A 17,656-nucleotide genomic window follows, 5' to 3' on the forward strand; every position below is an offset into this window, starting at 1 on the left:
TCAACTGCTCGTCAATGTCGAAATCAAAACCTACAAAAATGCAAAAAAATTACGAGTCAAAAACAACAAAAAGATCATCAATGCTTTTATTACATCTGCTTAGAAAGCTTCCTTTCTTGACAAAATTTTGTCAGGCGCCACCTATCCTATATTAAAACAGATACAAACCAAAAAATAAAAAAGTTAAACACGTACAATGCCTTCTGAGATGGGCGACGAGAAAACTTCAAAAGTCTAAAGGTGTCTCTGAAGAAATTGCAACTTACAAATATTAAAGAAACCCGACAAATTATTTTTGTCTCATATTTGTTATGCGTGGTTTCTTTCATTCGTCCTTATTTTCTTAGCGGTTTGCGAGAGAATAAAATAATGGAATTTAAAACAATCAAACGAGAACTATGGAAACTCTATCGTTAAAAACTTTCTCGAAATCAATGAATTAAGAACTTTCTGGTTAATTTTCCCACGTGTTCAAGTTTTCGGTCAGCTTTCGTAATTATTGCTATTTCATCTCAAATGTTATGCAAAGCTTATCTCAGCCTCCAGATTAATTATTTTGCCGCTTTTTGCAGGATGAAGTTAGTTTTTAAGATCTTCATGCCAAAATTTAATAACAAAATTCGAGTACTTTGGCCAACTTTATGCAGTTTTTCTTAGACTGCAGATTACATATTTCAAAGCCCTTCGCAAGATGAGTTGCTTTTTCAGAAATCAATGCCAATAGTTATTATACCAAAATTCAAGTAATTTTGCCAAATGTTTATGGCGGCTTTTCGCCTATCTTATGCAACGCTTTCGCGTCCTGTAGATTACTTATTTTAATGTCTTTTGCAAAAGAAATCGGTTTTTGACATTAAATTCAAGAGCTATTAGCAGAATTTAACGTGTCTATTTTGTCTTATGTAAAGAAAGATTTATCTCGGTCTGCATATCAAATGCCAAATAGCATTCATTAAAAGAAAACTGGCGTCTAGGACTTGAATGCAGAAAATTTTTTGCAACATTCAAGTAACTTCGCTAATTTATCAATAATTGACAGTTCTTGTCTTTTTTGCCTTGATTTTCTTCTTTTTTATCCTATTTCAATTTAGCCTAAAAGTTAGTTGTCATATAACCGTTCGTTACCGCAGTTTCCACTTAGCGAATAGTTACCTTAAATTGACTTGAACTGCCTTAAACCAAGCTTGACAAATCTTGAAAATGCTTCGGAAAATTGCAAAACAGAACAGCAATAACTTAAAAAAGGATAGCTGTGAATTATATCCTACTGTTATTTAAATCTCACTTCCGAATGGCTGTTTTTAGCACCTTTTTTCTGCTTTCAACCTTGGTCTATGTTGGAACTTTCTATGCCACGCGCAAAATCGCAATTTCTGTATTGTTGAGATTAACAAATATTGCTGATCAATTTCCGGAAGTTCTTTTCGAATAGCTTGAGTACAACTTGCCTTGTTCAGTTCATTATTAAAAAATGCTCAGTTTCCATCCTCTGGCAAGTGCAGCTTTCCCATTTTTAGTACTTTTAATCAGTATATCAAATATCGCACCAGCCTATTAAAAATTTTGAGAAAATGAAAAGATGGGATAGTACTAAAAGAGTCAAGAGGTAACCCATTGAGATAAATTAGCCTTTCTTTATAACAGATGGGGAAATATCCATTTCGTAACTTTTCTGTGGAATGTTTCTAAATTCCTGTGGTCTCTTTTTGACGGATAGCAACAATGGGACGCATCAGAGACAATGGGAATAAGCGTACTCTTCACTTGGTTTAATTCAGCCATAATTGTGAGTTTGCTTGACACAATTCCTTTAATTTAGTAGAAAAAATCGGTGTCCAAGTTCACTTCCGAGTGGCATCACTTCCAAATGGCTGTTTTTAGCACCTTTTTTCTGCTTTCAACTTTTACACCATTTGCTTAACTTTGTCTTCTAATTTTCCTCCTTCATGGTCTATATTGGAAATTTCCATGCCACGCGCAGATTCGACTTGTCTTGTGGAGACTTACATACATTGCTGAGTTCAATTTCAAGAAGTTATGTTGGACTAGCTGGACTACAATTTGCCTTGTTCACTTCATTCATTACAAAATGCTCGGTTTCTATACTTCGGCAAGTGCAGCGTTCCCATTTTTAGTACTTTTAACTAGAGTACGGTTGAGCGGACGGACAGACATAGGCAACCTGTAATTTCGAAGCATATTTTGGTTGATTTAGTCCATTAGGTGCATTCGAACAAAATTGTCAATAGTGCCTTAGCTTATTGGGGTGATTTAAAAGCGGGGTCGTAGTTGCATGGACAGTCTGTGTATTGCTGTCACAATGCCCTTTTCACAGTTGGAGTGAATATTCTAATTACTGTATGATCATCAAATACATCCAATACAAACTGGATCATCAAATACATCAATGAGTTTCCAAAAACAATATTATTATTATTACGGGAATTTTCACAAAAATGTGGGACATCTCCCTTTCGTATTTACACTTTAAGGCCATGAATTCAGTTGACTCTGAAAGTTCTCGTTGATGTGCGACATCAATTGCATAAGCAGATCAACGTCCAAGATAGCTTTAGAAAAATTGAACACAAAGTTGAGCGATAAGCTGTTCTGGGGCAAAAATTCGAGCGCTGACCCTCCCGTTTTATTTTAGGCAGGGAAAAATAAATTGAGAAAAAATTGCTTAACCATGTCAAGATTTCTAAATAATCAGTATATAAAATATTGCGCCAGCCTATTGAAAATTTTGAGAAAATGAAAAGATGGGACAGTACTAACCTTTCTTTATAACATAGATGGGGAATTATCCATTTTGTAACTTTTCTGTGGAATGTTCCTAAATTCCTGTGGTCTCTTTTTGACGGATGGCAACGATTGGACGCATCAGAGACGATGGGAAAAAAACGTACTCTTCACTCGGTTTAATTTACCCGTAATTGTGAGTTTGCTTGACAGAGTTCCTTTAATTTATTAGAAAAACTTGGTGTCCGAGTTCACTTCCGAGGGCATCACTCTTCCGAATGGCTGTTTTTAGCACCTTTTTGCTTTCAACTTTTACACCATTTGCTTAACTTTGTCTTCTAATTTTCCTCCTTCATGGTCTATATTGGAATTTTCCATGCCACGCGCAGATTCGACCTGTCTTGTGGAGATTTACATACATTGCTGAGTTCAATTTCAAGAAGTTATTTTGGACTAGCTGGACAACAATTTGCCTTGTTCACTTCATTCATTACAAAAAGCTCGGTTTCTATACTTCGGCAAGTGCAGCGTTCCCATTTTTAGTACTTTTAACTAGAGTACGGTTGAGCGGCCGGACAGACATCGGCAACCTGTAATTTCGAAGCTTATTTTGGTTGATTTAGTCCATAAGGTGCATTCGAACAAAATTGTCAATAGTGCCTTAGCTCATTGGGGTGATTTAAAAGCGGGTTGTAGTTGCATGGACAGTCTGTGTATTGCTGTCACAATGCCCTTTTCACAGTCGGAGTGAATATTCTAATTACTGTATGATCATCAAATACATCCAATACAAACTGGATCATCAAATACATCCAATGAGTTTCCAAAAACAATATTATTATTATTACGGGAATTTTCACAAAAATGTGGGACATCTCCCTTTCGTATTTACACTTTAAGGCCATTAATTCAGTTGACTCTGAAAGTTCTCGTTGATGTGCGACATCAATTGCATAAGCAGATCAACGTCCAAGATAGCTTTAGAAAAACTGATCACAAAGTTGAGCGATAAGCTGTTCTCGGGCAAAAATTCGAGCGCTGACCCTCCCGTTTTATTTTAGGCAGAGAAAAATAAATTGAGAAAAAATTGCTTAACCATGTCAAGATTTCTAAATAATCAGTATATAAATTATTGCGCCAGCCTATTGAAAATTTTGAGAAAATGAAAAGATGGGACAGTACTAACCTTTCTTTATAACATAGATGGGGAATAATCCATTTTGTAACTTTTCTGTGGAATGTTCCTAAATTCCTGTGGTCTCTTTTTGACCGATGGCAACAATTGGACGCATCAGAGACGATGGGAAAAAACGTACTCTTGACTCGGTTTAATTTACCCGTAATTGTGACTTTGCTTGACAGAGTTCCTTTAATTTATTAGAAAAACTTGGTGTCCGAGTTCACTTCCGAGGGCATCACTTCCGAATGGCTGTTTTTAGCACCTTTTTGCTTTCAACTTTTACACCATTTGCTTAACTTTGTCTTCTAATTTTCCTCCTTCATGGTCTATATTGGAATTTTCCATGCCACGCGCAGATTCGACCTGTCTTGTGGAGATTTACATACATTGCTGAGTTCAATTTCAAGAAGTTATTTTGGACTAGCTGGACAACAATTTGCCTTGTTCACTTCATTCATTACAAAAAGCTCGGTTTCTATACTTCGGCAAGTGCAGCGTTCCCATTTTTAGTACTTTTAACTAGAGTACGGTTGAGCGGCCGGACAGACATCGGCAACCTGTAATTTCGAAGCTTATTTTGGTTGATTTAGTCCATAAGGTGCATTCGAACAAAATTGTCAATAGTGCCTTAGCTTATTGGGGTGATTTAAAAGCGGGTTGTAGTTGCATGGACAGTCTGTGTATTGCTGTCACAATGCCCTTTTCACAGTCGGAGTGAATATTCTAATTACTGTATGATCATCAAACACATCCAATACAAACTGGATCATCAAATACATCCAATGAGTTTCCAAAAACAATATTATTATTATTACGGGAATTTTCACAAAAATGTGGGACATCTCCCTTTCGTATTTACACTTTAAGGCCATTAATTCAGTAGACTCTGAAAGTTCTCGTTGATGTGCGACATCAATTGCATAAGCAGATCAACGTCCAAGATAGCTTTAGAAAAACTGATCACAAAGTTGAGCGATAAGCTGTTCTCGGGCAAAAATTCGAGCGCTGACCCTCCCGTTTTATTTTAGGCAGAGAAAAATAAATTGAGAAAAAATTGCTTAACCATGTCAAGATTTCTAAATAATCAGTATATAAATTATTGCGCCAGCCTATTGAAAATTTTTAGAAAATGAAAAGATGGGACAGTACTAACCTTTCTTTATAACATAGATGAGGAATTATCCATTTCGTAACTTTTCTGTGGAATGTTTCTAAATTCCTGTGGTCTCTTTTTGACGGATAGCAACAATTGGACACATCAGAGACGATGGGAATAAGCGTACTCACCACTTGGTTTAATTCAGCCGTAATTGTGAGTTGGCTTGACACAATTCCTTTAATTTAGTAGAAAAAATTGGTGTCCAAGTTCACTTCCGAATGGCATCACTTCCAAATGGCTGTTTTTAGCACCTTTTTTCTGATTTCAACTTTTATACCATTTCCTTAACTTTGTCTCCTGATTTTCGTCCTCCATGGTCTATGTTGAAACTTTCTATGCCACGCGCAGATTCGACCTGTGTCTTGTTGAGATTTAGATATATTGCTGAGTTCAAATTCAAGAAGTTCTTTTCGACTAGCTGGAGTACAATTTGCCTTGTTCACTTCATTCATTACAAAATGCTCGGTTTCTATACTTCGGCAAGTGCAGCGTTCCCATTTTTAGTACTTTTAACTAGAGTACGGTTGAGCGGCCGGGCAGACATAGGCAACCTGTAATTTCTAAGCTTATTTTGGTTGATTCAGTCCATAAGGTGCATTCGACCAAAATTGTCAATAGTGACTTAGCTTATTGGGGTGATTTAAAAGCGGGGTTGGAGTTGCATGGACAGTCTGTGTATTGCTGTCATATGAAATTCCAAAAATTATAAAAATTATTACAAAAGTTTTCACAAAAATGTGGGACATCTCCCTTTCGTATTTACAGTTTAAGGCCATCAATTCATAATGTGGGGCATCTCCCTTTCGTATTTACAATTTAAGGCCATTAATTCAGTTAACTCTGAAAGCTGTCGTTGATGTGCGACATCAATTGCATAAGCAGATCAACGTCCAAGTGCAAGTGTCAGATTCGATGAAGTAATCGTGAAAGTAATTCCAGATGAATTTGACCACAATACTTTAGTCCTATTGGTTGAAAATTTTAAAATTGAACGCAAATTTGATCGATAAGCTGTTCTCGGGAAAAAATTCGAGCGCTGACCCTCCCGTTTTATTTTAGGCAGAGAAAAATAAATTGAGAAAAAATTGCTTAACCATGTCAAGATTTCTAAATAATCAGTATGTAAAATATTGCACCAGCCTATTAAAAATTCTGAGGAAAAGAAAAAATGGGATAGTACTAAAAAAGTCAAGAGGTAACCCATTGAGATACATTAGCATTTCTTTATAACAGATGGAGAATCAATCATTTCGTAACTTTTCTGTGGAATGTTTCTAAATTCCTGTGGTCTCTTTTTGACGGATGGCAACAATTGGACGCATCAGAGACGATGGGAATAAACCTACTCATCACTTGGTTTAATTTACCCGTAATTGTGAGTTTGCTCGACACAGTTTCTTTAATTTATTAGAAAAATTTGGTGTCCTAGTTCACCTCCGAGGGCATCACTTCCGAATGGCTGTTTTTAGCACCTTTTTGCTTTCAACTTTTACACCATTTGCTTAACTTTGTCTTCTAATTTTCCTCCTTCATGGTCTATATTGGAATTTTCCATGCCACGCGCAGATTCGACCTGTCTTGTGGAGATTTACATACATTGCTGAGTTCAATTTCAAGAAGTTATTTTGGACTAGCTGGAATACAATTTGCCTTGTTCACTGTATTCATTGCAAAATGCTCGGTTTCTATACTTCGGCAACTGCAGCGTTCTCATTTTTAGTACTTTTAACTAGAGTACGGTTGAGCGGACGGACAGACATAGGCAACCTGTAATTTCAAAGGTTATTTTGATTGATTTAGTCAATAGTGCCTTAGCTTATTGGGGCGAAATAAAAGCGGGGTTGTAGTTGCATAGACAGTCTATGTATTGCTGTCACAACGCCCTTTTCACATTTGAGTGAATATTCTATTTACTGTATAATCATCAAATACATCCAATACATACTGGATCATCAAATACATCCAATGAGTTTCCAAAATTAATAATTATTTTTAAAAGAATTTTCAAAAATGTGGGACATCTCCCTTTCGTATTTACAGTTTAAGTCCATTAATTCAGTTAACTCTGAATGTTCTTGTTGATGTGCAACATCAATTGCATAAGCAAGTCAACGTCCAAGTGCAAGTGTCAGATTTGATGAAGTAATCGTGAAAATAATTCCAGATGAATTTGAACACAATACCGAATGGCTGTTTTTAGCACCTTTTTTCTGCTTTCAACTTTACACCATTTGCTTAACTTGTCTCCTGATTTTTGTATAAAAAATATCGCACAAGCCTACTAAAAATTTTGAGAAAATGAAAAGATGCGATAGTACTAAAAAATTCAAGAGGTAACCCATTGAGATACATTAACCTTTCTTTATAACATAGATGGCGAATTATCCATTTCGTAACTTTTCTGTGGAATGTTTCTAAATTCCTGTGGTCTCTTTTTGACGGATGGCAACAATTCGACGCATCAGAGACGATGGGAATAAACCTACTCTTCACTTGGTTTAATTTACCCGTAATTGTGAGTTTGCTCAACACAGTTCCTTTAATTTATTAGAAAAATTTGGTGTCCTAGTTCACCTCCGAGGGCATCACTTCCGAATGGCTGTTTTTAGCACCTTTTTCCTGCTTTCAACTTTTACACCATTTCCTTAACTTTGTCTTCCATTTTTCCTCCTTCATGGTCTATATTGGAATTTTCCATGCCACGCGCAGATTCGACCTGTCTTGTGGAGATTTACATACATTGCTGAGTTCAATTTCAAGAAGTTATTTTGGACTAGCTGGACTACAATTTGCCTTGTTCACTTCATTCATTACAAAATGCTCGGTTTCTATACTTCGGCAAGTGCAGCGTTCCCGTTTTTAGTACTTTTAACTAGAGTACGGTTGAGCGGACGGACAGACATAGGCAATCAGTAATATCGAAGCTTTTTTTGACTGATTAAGTCCATTAGGTGCATTCGAACAAAATTGTCAATAGTGCCTTGGCTTATTGGGGTGATTTAAAAGCGGGGTCGTAGTTGCATGGACAGTCTGTGTATTGCTGTCACAAAGCCCTTTTCACAGTTGGAGTGAATATTCTAATTACTGTATGATCATCAAATACATCCAATACATACTGTATCGTCAAATACATCCAATGAGTTTCCAAAATTAATAATTATTATTACAAGAATTTTCAAAAATGTTGGACATCTCCCTTTCGTATTTACCTGTTTAAGGCCATTAATTCAGTTAACTCTGAATGTTCTCGTTGATGTGCGACATCAATTGCATAAGCAAGTCAACGTCCAAGTGCAAGTGACAGATTTGATGAAGTAATCGTGAAAATAATTCCAGATGAATTTGAACACAATACTTTAGTCCTATTGGTTGGCATAGTTTTAAAACAATTGAACGCAAATTTGATCGATAAGCTCTTCTCGGGAAAAAATTCTAGCGCTGAAACTCCTGTTTATTTTAGGAATAGAAAAATAAGTTGAAAAAATTGCTTAACCATGTCAAGATTTCTAAATAATCAGTATATAAAATATTGCGCCAGCCTATTAAAAATTTTGAGAAAATGAAAAGATGCGATAGTACTAAAAAATTCAAGAGGTAACCCATTGAGATACATTAGCCTTTCTTTATAACATAGATGGCGAATTATCCATTTCGTAACTTTTCTGTGGAATGTTTCTAAATTCCTGTGGTCTCTTTTTGACGGATGGCAACAATTGGACGCATCAGAGACGATGGGAATAAACCTACTCTTCACTTGGTTTAATTTACCCGTAATTGTGAGTTTGCTCGACACAGTTCCTTTAATTTATTAGAAATTTGGTGTCCTAGTTCACCTCCGAGGGCATCACTTCCGAATGGCTGTTTTTAGCACCTTTTTTCTGCTTTCAACTTTTACACCATTTCCTTAACTTTGTCTTCTAATTTTCCTCCTTCATGGTCTATATTGGAACTTTCCATGCCACGCGCAGATTCGAACTGTCTTGTGGAGATTTACATACATTGCTGAGTTCAATTTCAAGAAGTTAATTTTGGACTAGCTGGACTACAATTTGCCTTGTTCACTTCATTCATTACAAAATGCTCGTTTTCTATACTTCGGCAAGTGCAGCGTTCCCGTTTTTAGTACTTTCAACTAGAGTACGGTTGAGCGGACGGACAGACATAGCCAATCAGTAATATCGAAGCTTATTTTGATTGATTTAGTCCATTAGGTGCATTCGAACAAAATTGTCAATAAAGCCTTAGCTTATTGGGGTGATTTAAAAGCGGGGTCGTAGTTGCATGGACAGTCTGTGTACTGCTGTCACAAAGCCCCTTTCACAGTTGGAGTGAATATTCTAATTACTGTATGATCATCAAATACATCCAATACATACTGTATCATCAAATACATCCAATGAGTTTCCAAAATTAATAATTATTATTACAAGAATTTTCAAAAATGTTGGGCATCTCCCTTTCGTATTTACAGTTTAAGGCCATTAACTCAGTTAATTCTGAATGTTCTCGTTGATGTGCGGCTAGCTGGAGTACAATTTGCCTTGTTCACTTCATTCATTACAAAATGCTCGGTTTCTATCCTCCGGCAAGTGCAGCGTGCCCATTTTTAGTACTTTTACTTAGAGTACGGTTTAGCGACCGGACAGACATAGGCAACCTGTAATTTCGAAGCTTATTTTGGTTGATTTAGTCTATAAGGTGCATTCGAACAAAATTGTCAATAGTACCTTAGCTTATTGGGGTGATTTAAAAGCGGGGTTTTAGTTGCATGGACAGTCTGTGTATTGCTGTCACAATGCCCTTTTCACAGTCGGAGTGAATATTCTAATTACTGTATGATCATCAACTAGATCAATTACATATTGCATGATCAAATACATCCAATGAGTTTCCAAAAAAAAGTATTAATTACGAAAGTTTTCACAACAATGTGGGACATCTCCTTTTCGTATTTACAGTTTAAGGCCATCAATTCATAATGTGGGGCGTCTCCCTTTCGTATTTACAATTTAAGGCCATTAATTCAGTTAACTCTGAAAGTTGTCGTTGATGTGCGACATCAATTGCATAAGCAGATCAACGTCCAAGTGCAAGTGTCAGATTCGATGAAGTAATCGTGAAAGTAATTCCAGATGAATTTGAACACAATACTTTAGTCCTATTGGTTGAAAGCTTTTGAAAAATTGAACGCAAACTTGATCGATAAGCTGTTCTCGGGGAAAAATTCGAGCGCTGACCCTCCCGTTTTATTTTAGGCAGAGAAAAATAAATTGAGAAAAAAATGCTTAACCATGTCAAGATTTCTTAATAATCAGTATGTAAAATATTGCGCCAGCCTATTAAAAATTCTGAGGAAAAGAAAAGATGGGATAGTACTAAAAAAGTCAAGAGGTAACCCATTGAGATACATTAGCATTTCTTTATAACAGATGGAGAATTAATCAATTGGTAACTTTTCTGTTGAATGTTTCTAAATTCCTGTGGTCTCTTTTTGACGGAGAGCAACAATTGGACGCATCAGAGACGATGGGAATAAACGTACTCGCCACTTGGTTTAATTCAGCCGTAATTGTGAGTTGGCTTGACACCGTTCCTTTAATTTAATAGAAAAACTTGGTGTCCGATTTTACTTCCAAGGGCATCACTTCCGAATGGCTGTTTTTAGCACCTTTTTTTTCTGATTTCAACTTTTACACCATTTCCTTAACTTTGTCTCCTCATTTTCGTCCCTCATACTCTATGTTGGAACATTCTATGCCACGCGCAGATTCGCACAACCTGTCTTGTTGAGTATTACAAATATTGCTGAGTTCAATTTCAAGAAGTTCTTTTCGACTAGCTGGAGTACAATTTGCCTTGTTCACTTCATTCATTATAAAATGCTCGGTTTCTATACTTCGGCAAGTGCAGCGTGCCCATTTTTAGTACTTTTAACTAGAGTACGGTTTAGCGGCAGGACAGACAAAGGCAACCTGTAATTTCGAAGCTTATTTTGGTTGATTTAGTCCATAAGGTGCATTCGAACAAAATTGTCAATAGTGCCTTAGCTTATTGGGGCGAATTAAAAGCGGGGTTGTAGTTGCATAGACAGTCTGTGTATTGCTGTCACAACGCCCTTTTCACAGTTGAGTGAATATTCGATTTACTTTATGATCATCAAATACATCCAATGCATACTGGATCATCAAATACATCCAATGAGTTTCCAAAATTAAAAACTATTATTACAAGAATTTTCAAAAATGTTGGACATCTCCCTTTCGTATTTACAATTTAAGGCCATTAATTCAGTTAACTCTGAAAGCTGTCATTGATGTGCGACATCAATTGCATAAGCAAGTCAACGTCCAAGCGCAAGTGTCAGATTCGATGAAGTAATCGTGAAAGTAATTCCAGATGAATTTGAACACAATACCGAATGGCTGTTTTTAGCACCTTTTTTCTGCTTTCAACTTTACACCATTTGCTTAACTTGTCTCCTGATTTTTGTATAAAAAATATCGCACAAGCCTACTAAAAATTCTGAGGAAAAGAAAAGATGGGATAGTACTAAAAAAAGTCAAGAGGTAACCCATTGAGATACATTAGCATTTCTTTATAACAGATGGAGAATTAATCATTTCGTAACTTTTCTGTTGAATGTTTCTAAATTCCTGTGGTCTCTTTTTGACGGAGAGCAACAATTGGACGCATCAGAGACGATGGGAATAAGCGTACTCACCACTTGGTTTAATTCAGCCGTAATTGTGAGTTGGCTTGACACAGTTCCTTAAATTTAATAGAAAAACTTTGTGTCCGATTTCACTTCCAAGGGCATCACTTCCGAATGGCTGTTTTTAGCACCTTTTTTCTGATTTCAACTTTCACATCATTTCCTTAACTTTGTCTCCTCATTTTCGTCCCTCATACTCTATGTTGGAACATTCTATGCCATGCGCAGATTCGCACAACCTGTCTTGTTGAGATTTACAAAAATTACTGAGTTCAATTTCAAGAAGTTCTTTTCGACTAGCTGGAGTACAATTTGCCTTGTTCACTTCATTCATTACAAAATGCTTGGTTTCTATATTTCGGGAAGTGCAGCGCTCCCATTTTTAGTACTTTTAACTAGAGTACGTTTGAGCGGGCGAACAGATATAGGCCACCTGTAATTTCAAAGCTTATTTTGGTTGATTTAGTCCAATAGGTGCATTCGAACAAAATTGTCAATAGTGCCTTAGCTTATTGGGGCGAATTTAAAGCGGGTTTGTAGTTGCATAGACAGTCTGTGTATTGCTGTCACAACGCCCTATTCACAGTTGAGTGAATATTCTATTTACTGTATGATCATCAAATACATCCAATACATACTGGATCATCAAATACATCCAATGAGTTTCCAAAATTAAAAATTATTATTATAAGAATTTTCAAAAATGTTGGACATCTCCCTTTCGTATTTACAGTTTAAGGCCATTAATTCAGTTAACTCTGAATGTTCTCGTTGATGTGCGACATCAATTGCATAAGCAAGTCAACGTCCAAGTGCAAGTGTCAGATTTGATGAAGTAATCGTGAAAATAATTCCAGATGAATTTGATCACAATACTTTAGTCCTATTGGTTGGCATAGTTTTAAAACAATTGAACGCAAATTTGATCGATAAGCTCTTCTCGAGAACAAATTCGAGCGCTGAAACTGCTGTTTTATATTAGGCAGAGAAAAATAAGTTGAGAAAAAATTGCTTAACCATGTCACGATTTCTAAATAATCAGTATATAAAATATTGCGCCAGCCTATTAAAAATTTTGAGGAAATGAAAACATGGGATAGTACTAAAAAAGTCAAGAGGTAACCCCTTAAGATATATTATCCTTTCTTTATAACATAGATGGGGAATTATCAACTTCGAAAATTTTCTGTGGAATGTTTCTAAATTCCTGTGGTTTCTTTTTGACGGATAGCAACAATTGGACGCATCAGAGACGATGGGAATAAGCGTAATTTTCACTTGGTTTAATTCAGCCGTAATTGTGAGTTGGCTTGACACAGTTCCTTTAATTTAATAGAAAAACTTGGTGTCCGATTTTACTTCCAAGGGCATCACTTCCGAATGGCTGTTTTTAGCACCTTTTTTCTGATTTCAACTTTTACAACATTTCCTTAACTTTGTCTCCTCATTTTCGTCCCTCATACTCTATGTTGGAACATTCTATGCCACGCGCAGATTTGCACAACCTGTCTTGTTGAGATTTACAAAAACTACTGAGTTCAATTTCAAGAAGTTCTTTTCGACTAGCTGGAGTACAATTTGCCTTGTTCACTTCATTCATTACAAAATGCTCGGTTTCAATACTTCGGCAAGTGCAGCGTTCCCATTTTTAGTACTTTTAACTAGAGTACGTTTGAGCGGGCGAACAGACATAGGCCACCTTTTATTTTCGAAGCTTATTTTGGTTGATTTAGTCCATTAGGTGCATTTGAACAAAATTGTCAATAGTGCCTTAGCTTATTGGGGTGATTTAAAAGCGGGGTCGTAGTTGCATGGACAGTCTATGTATTGCTGTCACAACGCCCTTTTCACAGTTGAGTGAATATTCTATTTACTGTATAATCATCAAATACATCCAATACATACTGGATCATCAAATACATCCAATGAGTTTCCAAAATTAAAAATTAATATTACAAGAATTTTCAAAAATGTTGGACATTTCCCTTTCGTACTTACCTGTTTAAGGCCATTAATTCAGTTAACTCTGAATGTTCTCGTTGATGTGCGACATCAATTGCATAAGCAAGTCAACGTCCAAGTGCAAGTGTCAGATTTGATGAAGTAATCGTGAAAGTAATTCCAGATGAATTTGAACACAATACATTAGTCCTATTGGTTGACACAGTTTTAAAAAATTGAACGCAAATTTGATCGATAAGCTGTTCTCGGGAAAAAATTAGAGCGCTGAACCTCCCGTTTTATTTCAGGCAGAGAGAAAAAATTGCTTAACCTTGTCGCATGTCGAGATTTCTAAATAATCAATACATAAAATATTGCGCCAGCCTATTAAAATGAAAATGAAAAGATGGGATAGTACTAAAAAGTCAAGAGGTAACCCATTGAGATACATTAGCCTTTCTTTATAACGTAGATGGGGAATTATACATTTCGTAACTTTTCAGTGGAATGATTCTAAATTCCTATGGTCTCTTTTTGCCGGATAGTAACAATTGGACGCATCAGAGACGATGAGAATAAGCGTACTCTTCACTTGGTTTAATTTAGCCATAATTGTGAGTTTGCTTGACACAGTTCTTTTAATTTAATAGAATAACTTGTTGGAACGTTCATTTCTCGACGTGCCTGCTCCAAGATGAATCGTTTTGCACAATAACACCAAGATGGTCGACAGGTGTTTCAGATTGCACGATTGATGAACTAATCAATTCATAATTAGAACTAGTAAAATGACGTTTCATGTTGTTTTCGTTATTTAAAAGATCGAAATTCATGTTGTTTTCGTAACTCATCGGTATATCGAATCTAGGTTATGTCGAGCTGAAGAGTCGTCATCAAAATATTCAAGGTAAAAAGCTTCAAATCATCAGCAACCACGTAAACAGTCGAATGAAAAAAACCGTTCGGTGCCCTTTATATGGAAAAAACATGGTCATAATATGGAACCCTGTGAGATTCCCGAAGTAATAGCTGAGGACTCTGGACAAGAAGCTTGCAATTTAACGAACTATCGTATATTCATTAAGTAACTCTCCAAGAGCTTCAGGAGTAGTCCACTTAACCCAATTTTGATAGCCTGAAAAGAAGTGAACTGGAACTGTGTTCTATCTTGTCGAAAGTTTTAGAAAATTCAAAAAGAAACACAGAAACCGCCTTCGATCTGTTTTCGATGGCTTCAAAAAAAGCTGAGATATCAAATAAGTTGTCGGATAACAGAACACCGTCCTGTCAAACGGAATTGAGCAGTGTGAACTTAATTTTTGCAGAGTGATAAATTAATATAAATCAGCTTTTCGAACAACTTCGATATGCTGCACAGTAGCCAGACGATATCCTTTGACTTCGGCTTTTGATCCTGTTTTTAGCAAGCTCAGCACTGCATTTTTCTTTAAAGAAAAGCAGCTGGAAGATTTTCCGGACACATTTTATTATGTTACTAATTTAATAGCATATATCTTCCGAGCCATCAAAACTATTAAGGCACGACGAATCGTCAATTACTTTATATACTGAAGACTGCATAAAAACAGAGCAGAAGTATTTTTCTACGTTTGATGACGCTTCGCTAGATCCTCATCTCAATTTTGGTGGTAGCGTTTGCTCTTTTTTAAATTGTTTATACTAACGAAACATTTTTCTTGTTTAGAATGATTTCGATTTGTATAATTGCTAGTTTTCTTCGATAGACAGCGCGATGTCTTCCAATGATTCTGGTTTTGACATTGTTTTTTTCTGCAAGGTTTTAAGCTGTTTCATCTAAGTTACATCTGGGATGTTGATCTTGAAAATCATGGTGGAAACTCACATCTATGTGCAGTTCGAGTGGGTATGAATTGTCTGATTAAATTCAAGTACGAACTGACCAACATTCAGCACTAAATTCTCGACAATTTACAACGTTCTAGAATTCAAAAAGAATCAAATAAGGGACATTTTGAATACAACACTGTTTTAACAGCACTGCCATTCATGTCTCCTTTTAAGTACCACCGAAGCGAGGTATTTAAAAAACTTGCTATTTTCTTCTCACTATTGAAATTACAATGCCTTACTTATATATAATAATACAAACCTGAATTGAGCTGATCGTTGATACAAAAGTCGCTATCATCGACCTCATCAGAGGAGTAATGAGCAAGATCGTACAGTTGCTTCAGAAAAGCCAGAATTGCCAGATTATAAGGCCAGGATGAAGAATTGTTGGGATTCATAATTGAACTTTTGTGCACTGCGTATGGGTAGTCCAAGGTTTTAAGATGCTCGAGTATCATCTCATTCGAAGCTGGAAAAGATACAACTCTCAACAAATATTTAGCAACTATACTAGCATAAGGACAAAAGAATTCTTACATTTTGGAGGCAAAGTTAAATCCAGCAGCTCTTGGAAGAAAAAATTGTACATCTCTCGCACAAGCCGAGCTGTTGGAAGGTTTTTCAATTGTTTCAGAGAACCTTGGAAATCAAAATCATTGCACTTGACATCCACACCTTCGAAAAACTTTGCAAGAGAGGATGCTATTTTCTTACAGCATTCTTTGTCCTTTACAATTGGATCTAAACCACCTGTAGTTCCACCTTTAGATGACAAGCGCGAGGCGATTGACATTGGAATCTGAATTAACTGATGAATTGAAGACGTCGTAGATGGATTTAAGTGGCATGACCACGGTTTATGTAATAATCAGTCATTTTACCCTCGGAAAATACAGCCTCAACAAGCATTATTGTCTTTTACGTATTGACTGCAGCTAAGTGCGGTTCTCATTTAAAATGCCAACCTAGCAATGAATTGTTGTTGTTGTTGGGGATTTACAGTTTTCACTGAGGGGATTTTCGTCCCAGTCGTCGTCTTAGAAAATTGCCCTATTATTTCTGCAGATCTGACAGTCACAGCATAGATGCAAGCTACAGATGTTATTTTCGTCGAATCGCTCGTTTACAAACTTCCACATGAAATTTAAAACTCGATTTTTAAGGCCTTTTTTCGTATTAAATTCAATGTATTTTTCTATTCGATTTGCTAGTCTGCATGTACGGAAAAAGAAATCATTTCTAGCCTTTTCAGTTCTGGTTTTCGGAGGCTTGAATAATTCATGTTCTCCCTTTTTCTGAATTTTGTTTCAGCATTGGTAAAAAGCTATCGTCTTCTGTCAATTTCGATAAAAGTAGAATGTCATTTAGTTGCATGAACATTGGTAGTGGTAGTATGTTAAGAAGTCTCAGTTGATTTGGATACGGCATGACTTGTCCAAGGATCCATTTGACTACTTTCTTTTGAAATCTTTCAAGCTGTTGTAGCTCACCTCGGTTCGGATTTATACATGCAGAGCCATATAAGAGTACTGGCAAAATTAGTGACTTGTAGAGTCCGAGCTTGATCTCTTGTCTTAGTTGAAGAGCTATGTTTCGTCGAAGTAGGTAGAGTACTTTGTTCGCTTTTTTCAGTCGTTCTTCGATGTGTGTCTTCCACGTCAGGTCTTCCATAGCTGTCATAGATCAATTTTTTCTTTAAAGAAAACCGTTAGTATTTTTCAATAGAATGATCAAGTTTTCCCATTATAGCCCCCATTATGGTATATTTTGCATGATGGGGGGTATAGGTTATGTGACCACTAAGCTCGGGGGGGCTATAATGAGAAAGACCCGAATAATCAAACCTATAGCACAATAACAACAAACTAACATTGTCCGAAATGCTCTCAAACGAGTGGCGATAAATTGGTTTCGTCAGTATCTTGCAGCGGTTTAGGGAGCTTTACATTGACTGAGCGGGCCCACTCAGTTAAAAGATCTTCTATGCGAATTTTTGTATGAGTCTAGCGCAATTTTTATGCAAGAACAACCTAGAGAAAAGCAGTTACAG

At 36.3% G+C, this 17,656-nt stretch overlaps 1 protein-coding gene across 1 annotated transcript in view; it reads right to left on the minus strand.

The window, feature by feature from the left end:
• Positions 1-17,342, minus strand: part of LOC142342482 (uncharacterized) — an 89,189-nt gene extending 71,847 nt beyond the window's left edge. Inside the window, exons 1-4 of the mRNA XM_075393820.1 lie at positions 16,321-17,342; positions 16,144-16,245; positions 15,866-16,075; positions 6-30 (exon numbers count right to left, since the gene is read on the minus strand). Of these exons, the coding sequence (XP_075249935.1) occupies positions 6-30; positions 15,866-16,075; positions 16,144-16,245; positions 16,321-16,399 (416 nt within the window). The 5' untranslated portion in view covers positions 16,400-17,342. The remainder of the gene's footprint in view (positions 1-5; positions 31-15,865; positions 16,076-16,143; positions 16,246-16,320) is intronic.
• Positions 17,343-17,656: the final 314 nt, after the last annotated feature.

Source organism: Convolutriloba macropyga, chromosome 7 (genome assembly GCF_964194025.1).
Source record: "Convolutriloba macropyga chromosome 7, txConMacr16.3, whole genome shotgun sequence".
Taxonomy (NCBI): Eukaryota; Metazoa; Xenacoelomorpha; order Acoela; family Convolutidae; genus Convolutriloba; species Convolutriloba macropyga.